The sequence below is a fragment of the Theobroma cacao genome, chromosome 3 (genome assembly GCF_053813885.1).
Source record: "Theobroma cacao isolate CCN51 chromosome 3, ASM5381388v1, whole genome shotgun sequence".
Taxonomy (NCBI): Eukaryota; Viridiplantae; Streptophyta; class Magnoliopsida; order Malvales; family Malvaceae; genus Theobroma; species Theobroma cacao.
Window position 1 is genome coordinate 3,159,713 of NC_142641.1, and position 17,127 is coordinate 3,176,839.

Genomic DNA, 17,127 nt, shown 5'->3' on the forward strand with positions numbered 1-17,127 from the left:
AAATCTTAAGTTTGAAGGTGTGATAACTCTATAATATAGAGTTATTTTTAACACATTTTGGGAGTTTTAGTAGCTAAACCTTTGAGTTTTTAGGTTCAAATTTTAGTATTTTAAGTGTTTTTCCAATGCAAGTTAGATTACATGTTGAATAGTTAAATTAAGTTGTTTTAGTTTAATTTTACTTTATTTTGTTTTAATTTACTTTAAGAAAAGTTAATGTCGACTTCTCTCATGGTTTTGTGCAAGATATATGATAAGCAAGGTGAAATTGAATCATAATAGCCTAAGTGTGGTGAAGGTGCCACTCGTATATGCTACAATATTTTAAAGATAACTTGAGTTGTATTAAGTCTAATTGATGTAAGTTTTGATCCATTAGAAATTTAAGAGAATGTGCTACAACTTTTATGTTTACCACTTTGCCCAGTTCGAATCAGATCAAGGTGAAAATCACATCTAAAAATGGTAGACAGATGTCGTTCTACACAAGGCAATATGGCAACTGAGGTCACGGCTCTAAGTTACTCATGGCCACGACACTGAAAGAGATACCGTTGCAATGGTGGACGGCTGCAGCACTAAGCTAGAGGGGTGCACCATACAAATGGCTGAAAGCAGACCGTCGCAATGCCACCAAGGCGTGTTATGGCACCGCGACCCCAAGAAGTCAAGGCCACGACACCACCTCGATTTCCAAAAATAAACTTTTGACGAAAAATTGGAAAGTAGGGCACCTTGTACATATTTAAGAAGCTTTTTTAGATCATGCAAGGGGAGAACGACAACAAATGTAAAGCCCAACCTTATAAAATACTATTCATGACATACATGTGATGATAACATGATTGCATGCTAGAAGAGTCCTGAAAAATTTACAAAAGTCAGTATTGTACCTAGAGGTACAACAAAAGTGATTTAATCCTCGAACTAGATCAAATAAGAATTTTAAGGTGAAATTAAGAGTGTCACAGTCCAAGGATGAGTTAAAATGGTAATTCGGAGTTTGAGGATCAATTTGGAGTCAAACCGAAATTTTCACCATCTAGGGGCAAAATGGTCATTTACCACCTGGGGACAAAATGGTAATTTTAGAAAAGATTTATTTGTCCCCATTTGACTTATTGGAGTATAATTTGACTTATTGGAGTATGATTTGAGGTTTAAAAGTGAAAAATTTTAATTTCGGTATAATTTGGAGTATAGGGGTAAAATGGTAATTTTGCCACTCCAGGGGCAAAATTGTAATTTTCCACCACTAGGATATTTTTCCAGCACATGGTCTTCCTTTATCTTCATCTTTGACCCTTGACTAATCATGTGGTGGAGATAAAATGTTTAAATTTTTAAATTTCAAAAATAGACTAATAAGAAAATGCCATGTGTCAAGCTTAGGATAATTTAATATTTAACTTAAAAATCAGCATAAATCAGCCCATTATTCTCCAAATATTCGGCCAAGCAAGGAAGAGAGGGAAAGAAAGGAAGAACAAACCCTAGGTGAGGAATTTCAAGAGAAAAAGTGTGGAAAATCAAGGAAAACAAGTGAAAAAGGTAAGATTTTTCAACTTAAGCTTGAAATCTATTTTCCTTAAGCATTTCTCCTTATTTTCCATGCTTAAATTACATGTTTTTATGATGAATTGTTGGCTGATCAAAATGGGTTAGGAGAGAGAAAGTTGTTAGATTAATTTGATTTTAAGTTATGTTAGTGTTTTTAATTAGTTTAGCATATTTAGAAACAAAACAACAAGAAAAGAATTTATTTTCTCCCACAACCATTAATGGCCGAATTTACCATGTATGAGTGAGGATGAGTTTGATTTTTATTCTAGGAGAATTGGTTAAGAAATGATGAATTATGAGCCTAGAAAAATAATGGGAATTGTCGGAGCAAAAATATAAATTTTTACCAACTAGGGGTATTTTCGTAATTTGCTATCCAGACTGATAATTTGCACCACACTGAGGGACATTAAGTCAATTTGGGTGCAATTGAGGTATAGAAACTGAAAAAAATTAATTTGAGATTAAATTGGACGCGTTAGTAATTTAATTGGGTGATAAGACAAATTAGGCAAATACCGAGTTTAGATAGTTACCTGTGCATTTTTGCATTCCATATTATGCATTAATAGTCTAAATTAGTTTAATTTCAATTTAGTACCAATGTAGTGAATTTCTCGATTTTGTACTGTGTCAAGGTAGTGAGTCCTCCGATAAAGGTAAGGAAATTGCATCCGATGACCAGTAGACAGAGTGCATCGAAAGTCTATATTCTAAACATTGTGAGTAAACTTACTGTCATTTCAATTATCTAGGGTAGTTTTTAGGGGATTTCATGAATTTTATGGAAAAAAGAATTTAAAAAGGTAAATTTTCATGTTTTATGAATAAATGTGTTTCAATGAAATTAAATTATAAATTGTTTTGAAATTAATAGTGATTTTGAAAAATAGAGTACACGGAGACTATTAATTGTGATAATTTGATTGTTTAAATTGATTGGCTTATGATAAATCGGGCATGATTGGCTAGTTGGCAATTGTATTGAAATACGAACTGTTTGGTTGCCTTGAAAGACTGCGAATTACAAAATTACCATATCATGTTATTGAGTTTTATTGTATGGTGGATTATATATTGATTTATCACTACAGTAGGGGGTTTCTGTGGACCAGCCTTTTAGAGGGGCACGGTAAACCCCATTATATTCTTACTTCGAACGGAGAGGCGCGTAGGGTATCTCCTGGGGTAAAGCTGAGGGTTCACTTCACGTCAAACCACCACGTGAGGGGAAACTCAGCCAACGCCAAGGAACGACTATGTTTTCAAAACAAAAACATGATTTATTTGAAATGTGAATTTTAATAGACTTGACGGTCTCGGTAGGATGCCTCGGCCAAGGTGTCCCTGAGAATGGATTTATGGCACAAGCTTAGTTTTTATGAAATTCATAAGCCTCTTTACATATTTTAAATGAAATGTATTCTAATGCTGTGACCCAGTTTACGATGATTTATTTTATTGTCTTCATGTACTCAACTCTAGATATTTATGATGATGTCTGTTTACTCATTGGGATTTTGTAATCTCACCACCCTCCTTTCCACCCATTTCAGGTTCAGTATAGACTGTAGATAGCTGATTTCATCGAGGACTACCGTTGGATCTGCATTTTCCAAACCGTAGGTTCACAGTCTTCTTTACTTTTGTTTATTCAGAGGCCTTCTTGTTATTGTAAATTAAATTAAATATTTTATCTTACTGTATTACAATATGTATAAATTTATTTAGCTTTTACGCTAAAAAAATTATTTACGTATAACTCTATAAATATTGTTTTATAAGAAAATAAAATATTTTACTTAATATTTCTTTTATTTTCTTATTATATTCAAATAACCATAATTTCGTTTTAAATGAAGATTTTAGACTTTTAAACTCATTTTGAATATGAATTATGTGTTTTGTACTTGTATATTACATTTTAGTCAATTTCAAAATTTTTGAAAAAAATGACCAAAATACCCCTGTGAGACAAAAAAATTAATATTTTATTTATTTTTAATTGGAAACAGTTTAAAATTTTTTAGACCACGATATTTGACAATGGTTGCTCACAAGGGAACAGAGAAACTGATAGTAAAGCCTTGCGGGGTTTCGGGTTGACATTTCGGGCAATGAGTGTCTACCGGGACACCGTGGCAGTTGTCACGGGCTCGAGGGGAGTATCGGGTCGTGACAACAAATTGTTTTGGAGAATTAGAGCTAAAAATCAAGCAAGAATTCAAGAGCAATTGAGTGAGATTCGAGATTTACCAAGATTTAGCATTATTTATTTCTCTATTTTGTGTTATTATTATTTTTTTTGCTTTGAATTCATGGCTAAATTTCTTTGGATAGTGTTTTATTTAGAAATTATGAACTAATTTGCTTTTATGAGATTATGGTGGATTTCAACATATAGTTTAAATACGTGTTTTTCTGCTATTTATCATGAATGGATATCACTTTACTTATTCAAATCTATTCTTATGTCTTTAATTGTCTGATCAATAATTAATTTATCTGTGAATCTAATTGAAACTCGACAGATAGATTTTAGATTGGACTAAAATTTGAATGGTGTATGTTCACGTCACCTATATGATCTGATTTGCAATTCGAGTGGACATACACCAATTGCCATACATAGCCAAACTAGGACATTTGCTTAATAAACTTAATTTAATTGATTCCTATAGACATATAGTGAACTAATTAAGTTATGTATTTATACAAGCATCTTGATGAAAACTTGTCCATAGCTTTGGATTCTAAATTAGTAAACCACCCAGGAAAGATAAATAACAAGAAAAGCCGGTATCAGATGAAGTGTTAAATGAACCTATAATCCTAAGTTTTTAATCTACTGCTTTTCTTAATATATTGAATTTATGTTGGTTAATTTAGTGTTTCTTTTAAATTTTGTTTTTGATTAGCTTTTCAACTTTTGGATTGCTTAAATAAAATTACTTTGTTACACATTTTTAGTATTTAGTGAAACTTTAGAAGTAAATCCTTGTGGGAACGATAATTTAGACTTACTGTCTATATTACTTGTTCGATATGTATACTTACGTATGCAAAATTGACAATCAAGTTCCTTTCCCTTAGTACGTGCAGGAATGAAATATCACCAAGTTGCATAACAAGGATCTCAATCACATTTAACAACCTCCATTTATCCCATAGCCTCTTGTATGAGTGAAGAACCTACGTAAGGGCTATTTTGGAGTCAGACTCAAGCAAAAGTCCTTTTGTTAAAGCAAAGGGGAAGCGGCAAAGAGTTGAATAGCGCGATTAATTGCCATTAACTCAAAAAGTTAGAATCATGAATTTCAAGGGGTCTAAAGAAAATTCAAACCACATAACCTTCTTCCAAATCTCTGAGCACACCACCACAATCGACAAAACCAAGTTTCTCTTTGGAAGAACCATCCACATTAAATCTCATCACCCCTGTTAAGGTTGAGTCCATTGCATTCAATCGATGGTGAAGAAGGGCACACATAATCCCAATGTTCCAAGGATCCGTCCACCAACCAATCTCATCAATAGAATCAAGTTCATCACAAGCACATAACCATAGGGCTAATCGCATACAAATAAATCTCCAAATTATCCCACCTTTTTTTGTTAAAGACAGATTTGTTTCTTCTCAGTTATAAGGACCATATGGTTGCTCCATAATAATCATTCTTCCTTTTTCTATATTCAGGCTTATCAATATTCAAGACATTAACTTTAACAGAAATTTCATCTAAAACACTTAATCAGTTTTATGATTTCCAATAGAATAGTTACACATTTTTCAAAAAAATAGAATAATGCCACAAGCATGTACTTGTTTTGTTATATTCTAATAAAATTTTATAATTAAATTATAGAGATAAACATGAATTTATATGTTTCCCTTAATCAATTTTGATTTTAAATTAATTTTCGAGTACAAGGTCTAGATTCTTTAATAATATTACTTGCAAGCCTACCAATGAGATTTGGTAGGAGTGCGTTTGCAGAAGAGAAGCAAAAAGACAAAAAGGAACAGCGCTAATACAAACTATACATCAAATCAAGTAGAAGCCAGTAGGCCAAGATGTCGACACATTTTCAAGCACAGTCGTAACTCAATTGCTAATCAATAAATCCCTACAAATGTACAATTCAATGGCCAAATCCCAATGCAGTGCAATTGGTCTACATGAATTCTAGCCAAAACTTAAAAAAAGGTTGATGGAGTTGCCTCGAGGATTGGATTTTGCTAGTTTCCAAAATGCAACCACAGAACAAATCACTCCAAACCCACACAAGGAGAAAGAAAAACAGCCGTCTTTATGTACAAATGATGCAATTCCCAGGAACGACTATGATTGTAAACCAACACTGGCGCTGGAATTAAAGGCAGCATGCAAATAACCTACTTTCAAACCACCCTTAGTGGCAATATTATCTCTGCAGTAGTAAGAAACTGTCGGCAACGTCTCGAACCCAACTGATCTTGTGGTTGTAACTGCGTCATTTTTCTGTGATGCCTTTTTAGCTGAAATTTCATTGGTTGTACGCTTGTACTGAGCAAACCACTTGGCCTGCACGTACCTGTTTTGCCTCCAAGGAGGCACCTTCATGCCCTTACTTTTCATCGATTCTCTCATTGCTCTGCACATCAGCCCCACAATCTGCTTGAGTTCTTCTGGTTTTCCAACGAAAATTCGTGGGAAAACATCGATCAATGAAGTGTAATTTGTTGTTGGTCGAGCTATTTCGAATTCTGCAGCAAGATTTACTTCAATAATGTAACGGGTTCCAGTCACATTAACATCTACATACTCATAACTCCCAGCTGGGTGCCGCTCAAGTTTCTCCCACCGAGATTTGCACAGTCCTATTTAAGCAGAATCAATATATATACTTCTTATTGCAACAAATATACATAAAAGGAACTGAATCTATTCTACCATATATAGTCTATCTAAGCCATGTTTTCCCAGTCGATTCTCTACAGTTCTAATTTATTGTCTATTAAACTCTGAATTAATGAAATAAAGGAAAATTAAAAGACAAAGAAAGGTGATAAAAGAAAAAAATTACCAGCATCAAAGCCCTTGTCTCGCAAACGAGACATCAACTGACGTTTAAAACCCACAGAGGACATGTCGCCTATACTCCCACAGGCAAGTTTTGTCTGCAGTAGAATCTTTTGCTTCACTTCATCATCTTCGTTCCCATCACATATGTTATTAACCATTAAACGCCTTAACATATCTTTGGTCTCAGAATCTGACCAAATAGCCTCTGTTCCATCGTTCTCATTTTCTTTCTCTTGCTCAATCTTACCCTCATCATTTTCAACCCCGCAATTGCTCTCGATAAAAGAATTCACCAGATCGGAAAGATCAGTCAAATCCTCCGGAGAGTGGTCGCTGCCGCTACTCTCACATAGCCGTACTGGCTGCGCCATTGCCGCTTCATTGAAAGCCGCAGCTATCCTATTGAACCTCACTGGAATTCTCGCCATCATGAGCAAATAAAAGAAACTTCCCCTGCCCTGCTTCTGTCACACTTTTTTGTGCTGCCCTTTCGCTCTTTTTGAGGAGAACGATTGAAGGGGATGTTGGGGTGGCTCTGGAGTTTATACTGGAAATGAAATTTTTCAGTTTTGGCAATGGTGTCCTTATGTGCTCATTCTATTGTCACAAATGAGGCCAAATAAAGAGGAGATTCCAAGAATATGTCGCCAGATTACACAAAGATGGTGATATTCGTGTAAATTAAACGTCGCCTATTATATTTATAGAGCCACACAATCTCAGTAGCTGGATATAGTGGGTATGGGATTGACTTGATTCTTCAGCGTTTCCAATGAATATCACCCATTTACTTGTCCAGATTCAATTGGTTATCGATAAACCCTTGTGGAAAAAGCTACATAATTGGCTAGGATGTCCCACGGTAAACAGGAAACGGATTAATAATGACCCTATACATTTTCATAGATCAAATCTAAGTCCTTTCATGTTGAAATTTAAAACCGATATTTAATCTAAAATAAATTATCAGGTAAATTAATCTTATCATATTTATATACTAAAATATCTCTAATTTTACAAATGTAAGATATTTTTAACACTACTCTTATTATTTTTTTCAGTGGGTTTCAACATGTAAATAATTCATCACAAAAGTGACAATAACAACCTTCTTTGATATAATGTTGAATTTTTACGTGTAAGTTTTTCATCATTAATTCTATAAATTTATTGCTTAAATTGTTTAATTGAGCTGTAATAATTGAGAATTGGCTAGAGTGCATTGGTGAAGTTCCAACTCTCTTATCAGAGAATTTGAGCTTGACTAGTTGGCTGCTCGGGTCAGGGCTTAAGAAGGCCTTGCAGTTTGAGTTGAGATTCCTTGTTTAAGATTAGCCCATGGTCGTGCTTAAGGGACAGTTGGTTACAGTGTCTCGTCATACGTCGCTTTTAGCTGCTAGAACTATTTTACTGTCATCTCCGGTTACGACGTGGAAAATAGACGCTGGGTTCTGTTTTTGGGAGTTCCAGAATCCAGTGTTTGCTGGTTTTGGAATGACCAAGTTCAATGAACCTACGTTTATGTCTAGGTACAATGGATATGATTTTTCTGTGATGAAATGATTTCCACGATAAAGATTAAAGGATAATGTCATACTCCAACAGTAATACATGAGAAAGAAAATTTGTTAGCTAATTCAATTTGGTGTTAATTAAGTCTGATGGCTTCTAACATGAGCTTGTCCACGTAAGCATTGAACAAAGTAAAACTAATTGGATTTTAATGAGTTAAACCCCTGCATCAGTGTAGGTGCATCGGGCTGCTATTCCAGCTTGGTACATTGGGAGAAGGGAAGCTTATCCTGCTTGTTAAAGGAGAACGCTTCCAAAATTGCAGCAATGAACCTGATCCTTTTTGTCGACAAGAAGCCGTTTTTCAAAAGAAGGCATAAATTATTCCAGCTATAAAAAGGGTTTGATTTATCTTGTGCAGTTCATTTCCCCACAATTTATCATATCTATGTATTCCATTATCTGAAATTGCACAAAAAAAAAATCATTGTAATCTCATATCAAGAAAAAATTCTTTTTCTAGATAGTTTTTATTAGTGATAGATTTAAGATTTTGTATGAAAAGTGATTAAAAGTATAACGAAATTATATATTTTAAATTTTTTTACATATAATAAAAAAATAAAAATTGAGAAGTGATGGTCCGTATTTCCCGCCACTACCTTCGGTCCACTACTAACGTTAATACAAGTTTTCTATAGCTAGTCCAAATGCTATTCTCAAGATGAAATAACATGCATAGAAAACAAATCTATGAATGTGTTCATGGATGAAATTTTTTAAAAATATGTTCTTTAAAAGTATCTTTTTCTATGAATTTTCAATAGCATTCTCATGGAATATATCATTGAAAATGGTCTCTATTTTTTTTAATGTAACTCAGAGACCTCATATATGCTTTTGAGGAGTTACAAATGGAGCAAATTAAGAAGGAACTTCGATGATCTTATTGATGAATCCTGAAAATGGTAAAGTGCTATTCCATCCCAAAAAGAAAAAAAATGATGAAGTGCTATATATGAACAGGGTTACAACTTTGTACATACTGGTCTTATTTAATAAGGACATTGTCTAGAATAGGAATAGATTGATGCTTCTATACAATCATATGTGTGTTTGATTGTGAACATTTGAATATAAAAGATGTGTTACTAGTAACAGGTACACTCACTCTAGTCTCTATAGAAATGCTCCAACAAAGTTGAAACTCAAACTTAATTATCGAATTTAAATTTTATGATTAAGGAGTGAGACTTAAAAGATAAGAAAAAATTATTTTTATTACGTAATTCAAAATTACATTTACTGGATAAACAAATGTAAATTCTACTTAATATGCATATACATTAAAGAAGATTCACCATTTATCCTAATAAAATAGGAGATTGAAAACAAATTTTTTGGATGCTAAACTTATAGGGATAAGCTTATTTTGATAGTTCTTTTCAAAAAAAAAAAAAAAGCGTATTTTGATAGTTCATGAAATGTTGGCGGGTTCCCAAGTCTCGTCGTGTGAAGAAAGCTACTTTTGAAGTGTGTATAAACAGCACTTGAGTTATTAACAAAATGGGCTAAGTAGGTGACTGTACCCAATGCTAGTGGGCTTTACAAGCTAGTCCCTAGTAAGCTTATTTATAGTCAAAGATGGGCAATTGGGCTTAAAATTGGAGAACGGTCGATTTGTTTAATTTCTAATTTTGGAAAGGATAGTAAAGTAATTTATTTAATTTTTGAAAAGTCATTTGAACTACAAATTAAGTGTTCAAGATAGTTATTTTTGTTAAAAGGTGGGTTTGTTCATCTAGAATACAAAGGTCCTCTTTTTAGAACCATTTCATTAATTCTACTCGAAGAGTTGTTAGGTTTTGTTATATTGGAAAGTATATATATATATATATTACCCTTCAAGAAATTAAAGTGATATAAGACAAGCAAAGAGTTAAGAAGTTATACAAGAAATATTGCACAAAAGAAAAAAAAAAGAAAATGGAAAAAGTTAAAGAGGTCCTTTTCGTGATAAGTTTAATACATTAGTAAAATTAAAGATTTTACTAACGGAATACATTTCGTCAATAAAATTTGTTAACAAATTTTGAAAGAATGGTAACAAAAAATATAAATTGATGGATTCATTATTACTAACTGAATTTCAACGGATTATCAACAAATGTAAGTAATCAAAAAATAATCGAAATGTGCTTTGACATGAAAAGATTGGGTATGGGAAGGAAAATTATCGATAAAATATTTTTTCTATAAAAAGCTTTTATTTTATAGTAATAGTAGTAAAGGAATTATTAGTAGTAGAACGAGAAACTTGAAGCATTTTATCACCTAAAGAAGGTTCTGTGAAATTTAACTATAAAAACTGTGTAGCCTTTATAGAAAATAAATCTTGATAAATGCAGACAACAAAGTGGCTTCTAATCAGATGGCAGCAGCAATGTAGACAATTTCAATTTGAGGTAGAAACATATTGAATGTAATAATTGCTTGCCTAATGCCAGGGCAAAAGAAAATGACTTGCATAGTCCAACAAGAAAATGAAATTCCATTACTCCAAAAATTAAGCAACCCTAAAAACAGCAAAAAAAAAAAAAAAAAAAAAAAAAGAAAGAAAGTTGGTGCATGTTTCTCTAATTAATTAAGATATCGTCCTACCACTCATAATGGTACAAACAAGAGCTGGAAAATTGGTTTCTTACAATAAGACGAAAGAAATAGGAAGTATTCCATAAAAAAAGAAAACATAGGTAAGAAACCATGTATATATATTTTTTTATTTGCAATCAAATGGATTCATTGGTAGAAAGCAAGTTTACCAATATTTTAATATGAGATAATTATCATTCACTATTTACCTAAGATTAACCCTTGATGAGACATGTACATAAGCTTTATATATATTATTATACCAAAGGAAAGTTGTTCCTCTTTAAAAAATTGCAGTAGTTTATGCCTGAAAAGGATAAACATGGAAGAAAGAACTTATCAGCATTCAATCAATTTATACTTATATGATGAGGATGCAGTCTGGACCGTGGAGTTTACCAAACTTCATAATTATAAGCACTAATTATTTGGTATGACTTATCAACAGATTGTACACCACTTACAGCCAGTGTTATTCTGGCTACCTCATCTCTTTCTTGCAGAAAAAGGGACATTGTGAAAATTTTCTGCCTCTCATCCTTTTCTTTATAATAAAGAAATATATATATATATATATATATATATATAGAGAGAGAGAGAGAGAGAGAGAGAGAATTCTGCCAAACTTATAAAATTCACCAACACTTTAGTTTTCTGATGAAGTGAGGCTGTGATGGGATGAAATAGCTATCAAATAGTTTTCGAAAGGAGTTGGGAATATGCTGTTTGGATTATGCTTATGATCTCATAAGTTCAGCTCTCACCCAATACAAAAAGATAGATGAAATACCAAAGTCCAACCAAAGCAAAGGCTGTGGACCCCAATCTATCAACATTCTTACTTCACAATCTGAGCAGCATAAAACGTCCTATCTCTGCTTATCTCCTTTTGTTTTGTTTTTTTTTTTTTTTTTTTGTTGTCTGAAATTAGCTTACATCTCTCATCAGCTGCGCTTGCAGTTTTCACTCACATTGACTGCCAAAGAGACACATCTCTAACCCCTTGGACAGGTGGGCAAGAGACAATGCCCCTCAGTATTAATGAGGATCTCATAGGATTGAACATGTCATTGTTATTAATTATCTTTCTAGTGACTAATCCCTAAAATCGGCAATAAATTGAAAGAACAACTAAATCGGCCACTAATTAATTGATTTTGATCACTAACAAATCACATGCACCCTGAAGGTTTTTTTTTTTTTATTAGAACTCAAAATTTTATTTGATTATGATTATTTTAGGTATATAATGTTTAAAAAAAGCCCTTGCCTTTAAACTAATTTAAATAATTTTTTATTTTTCGATTGCATTTAATTAAGTTTAATTTGAGTTAAATAAATATCTATAATTAATAATTGATTAAGTATTACTTATCAAAATATCACTTGTTATTTTGTATTCATATGGTGCTAATGTGATAATGACGTGAAGAATGAAAATACCACATGGTCATGTGACCATATCACACCATTATTAATTATTGCATGTCAATATTTCATGTTTTAATTCATTATAACATGTTAACATATCACGTAAGTACCATATAATATAAAATGATAATTGATATTTTGATTAAATCAACTATTAGTTATAAAACTTATTTGACTCAAAATAAAAATATAATAGCTTATTCGACTCAAAATAAACATAAAGTGATTTGATTGAAGGTAAAAAAAATGAAAATTTATTTAAATATTATATTTTTTTTACATACAATATTAATGGTGGTACCTTTTTAAATTCCTTATCTTAACTCAAGTTTATTCATATTTTATTTTAGACTTTTTTTGATATAAAAGTTACTTTGAATCAAAGATTATAATCTCATCATCTCCAATATATGCATCAATTATATTTATAATCATATATTGCATATCATATAACAAGTCATTGAATAGACAAATCAACTAAAAAACTAGGCATATAGGTAGAGACAAATTTAACATTAAGTGGGATCAAATCCACACTTTGTGTGACTTGAACCTACACCTTTTAAGGATAGACCTCTTCATTTCCACTAAGATAAAACTTCATTAATTTGCAACATTTGAAAGGTTAATTATAAGTTTTTATATTTTATATTTTTTCTTAGATTAAGGAAGTTAAAATTCTATTATTCTCACTATTTAATATGTAAGTGACCAATCATAATCTTAACTATATTAATCTTTTTTTGGGTTTTTTACTCAACTACATGTAAAACTAATTTGCTTTTTTTTTGAAGTAATTTATTTAAACTATTTAATTACTTAGGTAAAATACAATCTAAAAGAGAATTATTCGCTTCTCCAACTATAAAGTCAAAACTTTTCAAGAACATTCTTAGTTAAGTGATCTTTAATTTTGTTTCAAAAATTTCATTAGAGTTTATTTTAGTTTACTTTTTTTAGGAATTTATTTAACAATTTAAATTATGTGAAATACCAATATTTTTTATATGAATTTTGTGTATCTCGCTACTCTAATATTAGGATTCTTAACTAAAAACTTGCGTAAATTTAATCATGAAACTTCAACTTTTAAATATTTTACAACACTACAAACATGCAAATTTGTACTTTAGTATGAAAAAAATAGGATAAAAAGTTTCTTCATATATTATATATATTCATTATTTAGCATAAGAAAAATTCTAACCCTTAATATATATATTTTTTAAAAGGTAATAATTCATTGATAAAGCAAGTAATAAAACATTCCCTGTTACTTATAACCCAACCCTTAATATTATATAAAACTTTTGCGACCTCATTTAAAAAAAATACGTGATAACTTGTCACGACCCGGAACCTCTCTCAAAGGCCCATGACAATCGCCGCGACGTCCCGATTGACACTCATTATCCAGAATGCCAACCGGAACCCCACAAGGCTTACTTATCAGTTTCTTTCCTTTCCTGTGAGCAATCATTGTTAAATATCGAGTTTTTAGAGAATATATACTATTTTAGATAAAAAACAATCAAAATAAAATTTTCGCCACACAGGGGTATTTTGGTCATTTTTTTCTCAAAAATTTCAAAACTGGCTAAAACTTAATATACAAGTACAAAATACATAATTCATATTCAAAATGAGTTTAAAAGTCTAAAATCTTCATTTAAAACAAAATTACGGTTATTTGAATATAATAAGAAAATAAAAGAAATATTAAGGAAAATATTCTATTTTCTTATAAAACAATATTTATAGAGTTATACGTGAATAATTTTTGTAGCGTAAAAGCTAAATAAATTTATACATACTGAAATACAGTAAGCCAAAATATTTAATTTAATTTACAATAACAAGAGGGCCCCCGAATAAACAAAAGTAAAGAGGACTGTGAACCTACGGTTTGAAAAATGCAGATCCAATGGTAGTCCTCGATGAGATCAGCTATCTACAGTCTATACTGAACCTGAAATGGGTGGAAAGGAGGGTGGTGAGATTATAAAATCCCAATGAGTAAACAGACATTATCATAAATATCTAAAGGCGAGTAAAATGGAGGCAAGTTTAAACAACAAATTTCAACCCATTTCATAATGTTTTCAATTTATTTCTTAAACCATAAAATATTTGTAATTTACCAAAATAGTTGTTAAGGCTTATGTCTTTTATTAAAACAAGGCTCAAGCCAAAACTAATTCTCTGGGATACCTTGGCCGAGGCATCTAACCGAGTCCGCCAAGGGTGTTAAAATATTCACAAGTGAAGCACATTTTTATTTTTAAAAAACCAACCGTTCCTTGGCGTTGGCCGAGTTACACATTCACGTGGGGGTTCGACGTGAAGTGAGCTCTAATACTATCCCAAGAGTTACCCTCCTCGCCTCTACAACCGGAGTAACTATATAACTGGGTTTATCGTGCCCCTCTAATAGGCAGTCCACGGAAACCCGTCACTGCAGTGACTAACCTACCAATTTTAATAAAATTTCGACAGTATAACGTGACTTTTATTTATTTATCCAGCCTGCATAGTAAAACAACTTACATAAATTTCCCAATGCATTCACAAAATATAGCCACATATACTCATTTCTCATAAGCCATTCCTAGGAAAATATATATTTTTTCAAGTCAATTTGTAGCCTCCAATTACTCAATTTCATAATCAATACAATATATTTTTATTTGTCACATTTATTCCTAAAACATCAAAAATCCCGTTTTAATCTCGTTCTCATTTCATAAAATACATAAAGGGCATTTAAAATAAACTCTAGATAATTTACAATAATAATAAGTTTACTCACCGTTTGTACAAACTAAAAGCTTTCTAAGCGCCCCGATCACTACTCGTCGAGTACGACTTCTTTGCCTTTTCCGGAAGGCTCTCCTCCTAGACACATTACAAAAATTTACACAATTCATCACATTGATGCTAAATCACTATATAATTAACTTAAATCCTATACTAATGCATGGTATGAAATGCAATAGCCTAAAACGGCTTAAACGCGGTATTAACCTATTTTTGACACTTTGCTCGATAAATTGCTAACGCGCTCCATTTTAGCTCTAAATCATCCCATTCTCTCTCCAACATTTCTAACCATTAAATATCAGCCAATAACCTTCTAAAAACAACAAAATCAGCTCACTCCCTTCCTTGGAAAATTCAGCCAAAAAATGGGACATTAAGTCGGTTGATTTTCTACTTTGTTTTTCTATCACGTTTAATCGTTTTTCATCATTTTCTCTTCATTTTCCTTAGAATAAAATCAATTCATCATCATTGTACAGCATTGAGCATCCAGCCAAGAGTGGGTATTGTGAAACTTTAATGATTTTTTGCCCAATTTAATTTCTAAACACATTTAACTAACTAAAACTATCAATTTAACTAAAAATCAAAACCTAAAAATTTCAATTTCTCTCCCCTAGAATTTCGTCCAGCCCTTGATATCACTTTTTGATCTCTCTCCTCAAGCATGCTAAATGGAAATAAAGGCATAGGAAAGGTAGAAATCAAGCTAAAATCGAAAAATCTTACCGTTAGACGCGTAAACGATCAAAAACCGCGAATTTCCCTTTGAATTTTCTTGTTTCTCTTTGGTTTTTCTTTTTTTCTTCCTTTCCTCTCTATTTCCTCTCTTGTTCTTCCTTATGGCCGGCCAGCACTTAAAATTTGGGTTTAAATGGGCTGATTTTTCATTAAAATAATATTATATCATTAAAAAATGCCACATGTCACTTTCCCATTGGCCCATTTTTAAAATTTCATCGATTTGTTTCCAAATTTTCACCATACACTTGTCTCATATATTCATAACTTAGATAAAATTCTCAGACTCATCCAAAGTCTCGGTGGAGTAATTTTTGAAATTTACACTTTTGCCCCCGTAAAAGTGAAAAATTACATTTTTACCCAAAAAACTGAAAAATTGCCCATAGACATATTTTTCATCCCTTATACTCATACCATTCTCCAATATGTCAAATTTGATCTAAATTCTCTCAAAATCTCAAATTTTGTCCGTGGATAGCAAAATTACGATTTTGCCCCTACACTCCAAAAATCACCAGAATTAAACTTTTTCACTTCCTATCATTAAATTATACTCCAAATAGTTAATCTTGGTCAAAAATTTCACTCCATGATCAAATTATTATCTTAGGTGGCAAAATGACGATTTTGCCCTTGAATATCAAAATTTCTAATTTTACCCCAAATGAACCCTCGAACTCCGAACAATCATTTTTAGTCATTCCTGGACTATAAAATATTAAATTTCATCGTACAATTCGTATTTGAACTAGTTCGAGGTTAAATCAATTTAAGTGTACCGTTAGGTACAATATCGAGTTTCGTCTATTCTTAGGTGTTTTTCTAGCGTAATAACATGCTACTCAATGCATGTATGTCATGACATGTATTTATAGGGTCGGGTTTTACATAACTATTGACACATCAATTTTTCATTATTAATTATTTCAAGTCTTCTTTTTTTTTTTTTCAATTCTTTTATGCTAACTCATCGAAAATACTCAAAAAATTACAATCATATGACCTCACATGTATTATATTATTTTTATATATAAATTTAATTCAAAATAAAAATACAATAACAAAGTTTATTCCGATTAAACTACAGTACAATTCAATAATAACAAATTTAATATTTGTCCTTCAATCATGTCAATCTTCCTTGACTAACATTAAGAAGAATTATAGAAAGGTACAGCTCTTGGGAATTTGTGAAGAGAATAACAAGACAAATTTGAGAGGGACGTTCATTTCACATGTGATTCGATCTTGACAAGTGCAGTAAATTTCAATGTAATCTCTAATAGAATAAAATTTTGGTAAGATCTTTCTGTAGATGGTAATGCTGGTCATTTTCCAT

At 31.7% G+C, this 17,127-nt stretch overlaps 1 protein-coding gene and 1 long non-coding RNA gene across 2 annotated transcripts; both read right to left on the reverse strand.

Moving 5' to 3' along the window:
* Positions 1-5,649: 5,649 nt before the first annotated feature.
* Positions 5,650-7,305, reverse strand: LOC18604176 (uncharacterized). The gene is made up of 2 exons (XM_007036529.3): positions 6,631-7,305; positions 5,650-6,424 (listed from the first exon to the last, which is right to left on the reverse strand). Exons 1-2 carry the CDS (start codon positions 7,058-7,060, stop codon positions 5,907-5,909), a joined length of 948 nt encoding a protein of 315 aa, XP_007036591.3. The 5' UTR covers positions 7,061-7,305; the 3' UTR covers positions 5,650-5,906.
* A 6,838-nt stretch (positions 7,306-14,143) lies between these two features.
* LOC148763467 (uncharacterized) lies at positions 14,144-15,875 on the reverse strand. Its single transcript, XR_016025191.1, has 3 exons — positions 15,774-15,875; positions 15,034-15,119; positions 14,144-14,193 (listed from the first exon to the last, which is right to left on the reverse strand). It is a non-coding gene; the product is annotated as an uncharacterized LOC148763467 (long non-coding RNA).
* Positions 15,876-17,127: the final 1,252 nt, after the last annotated feature.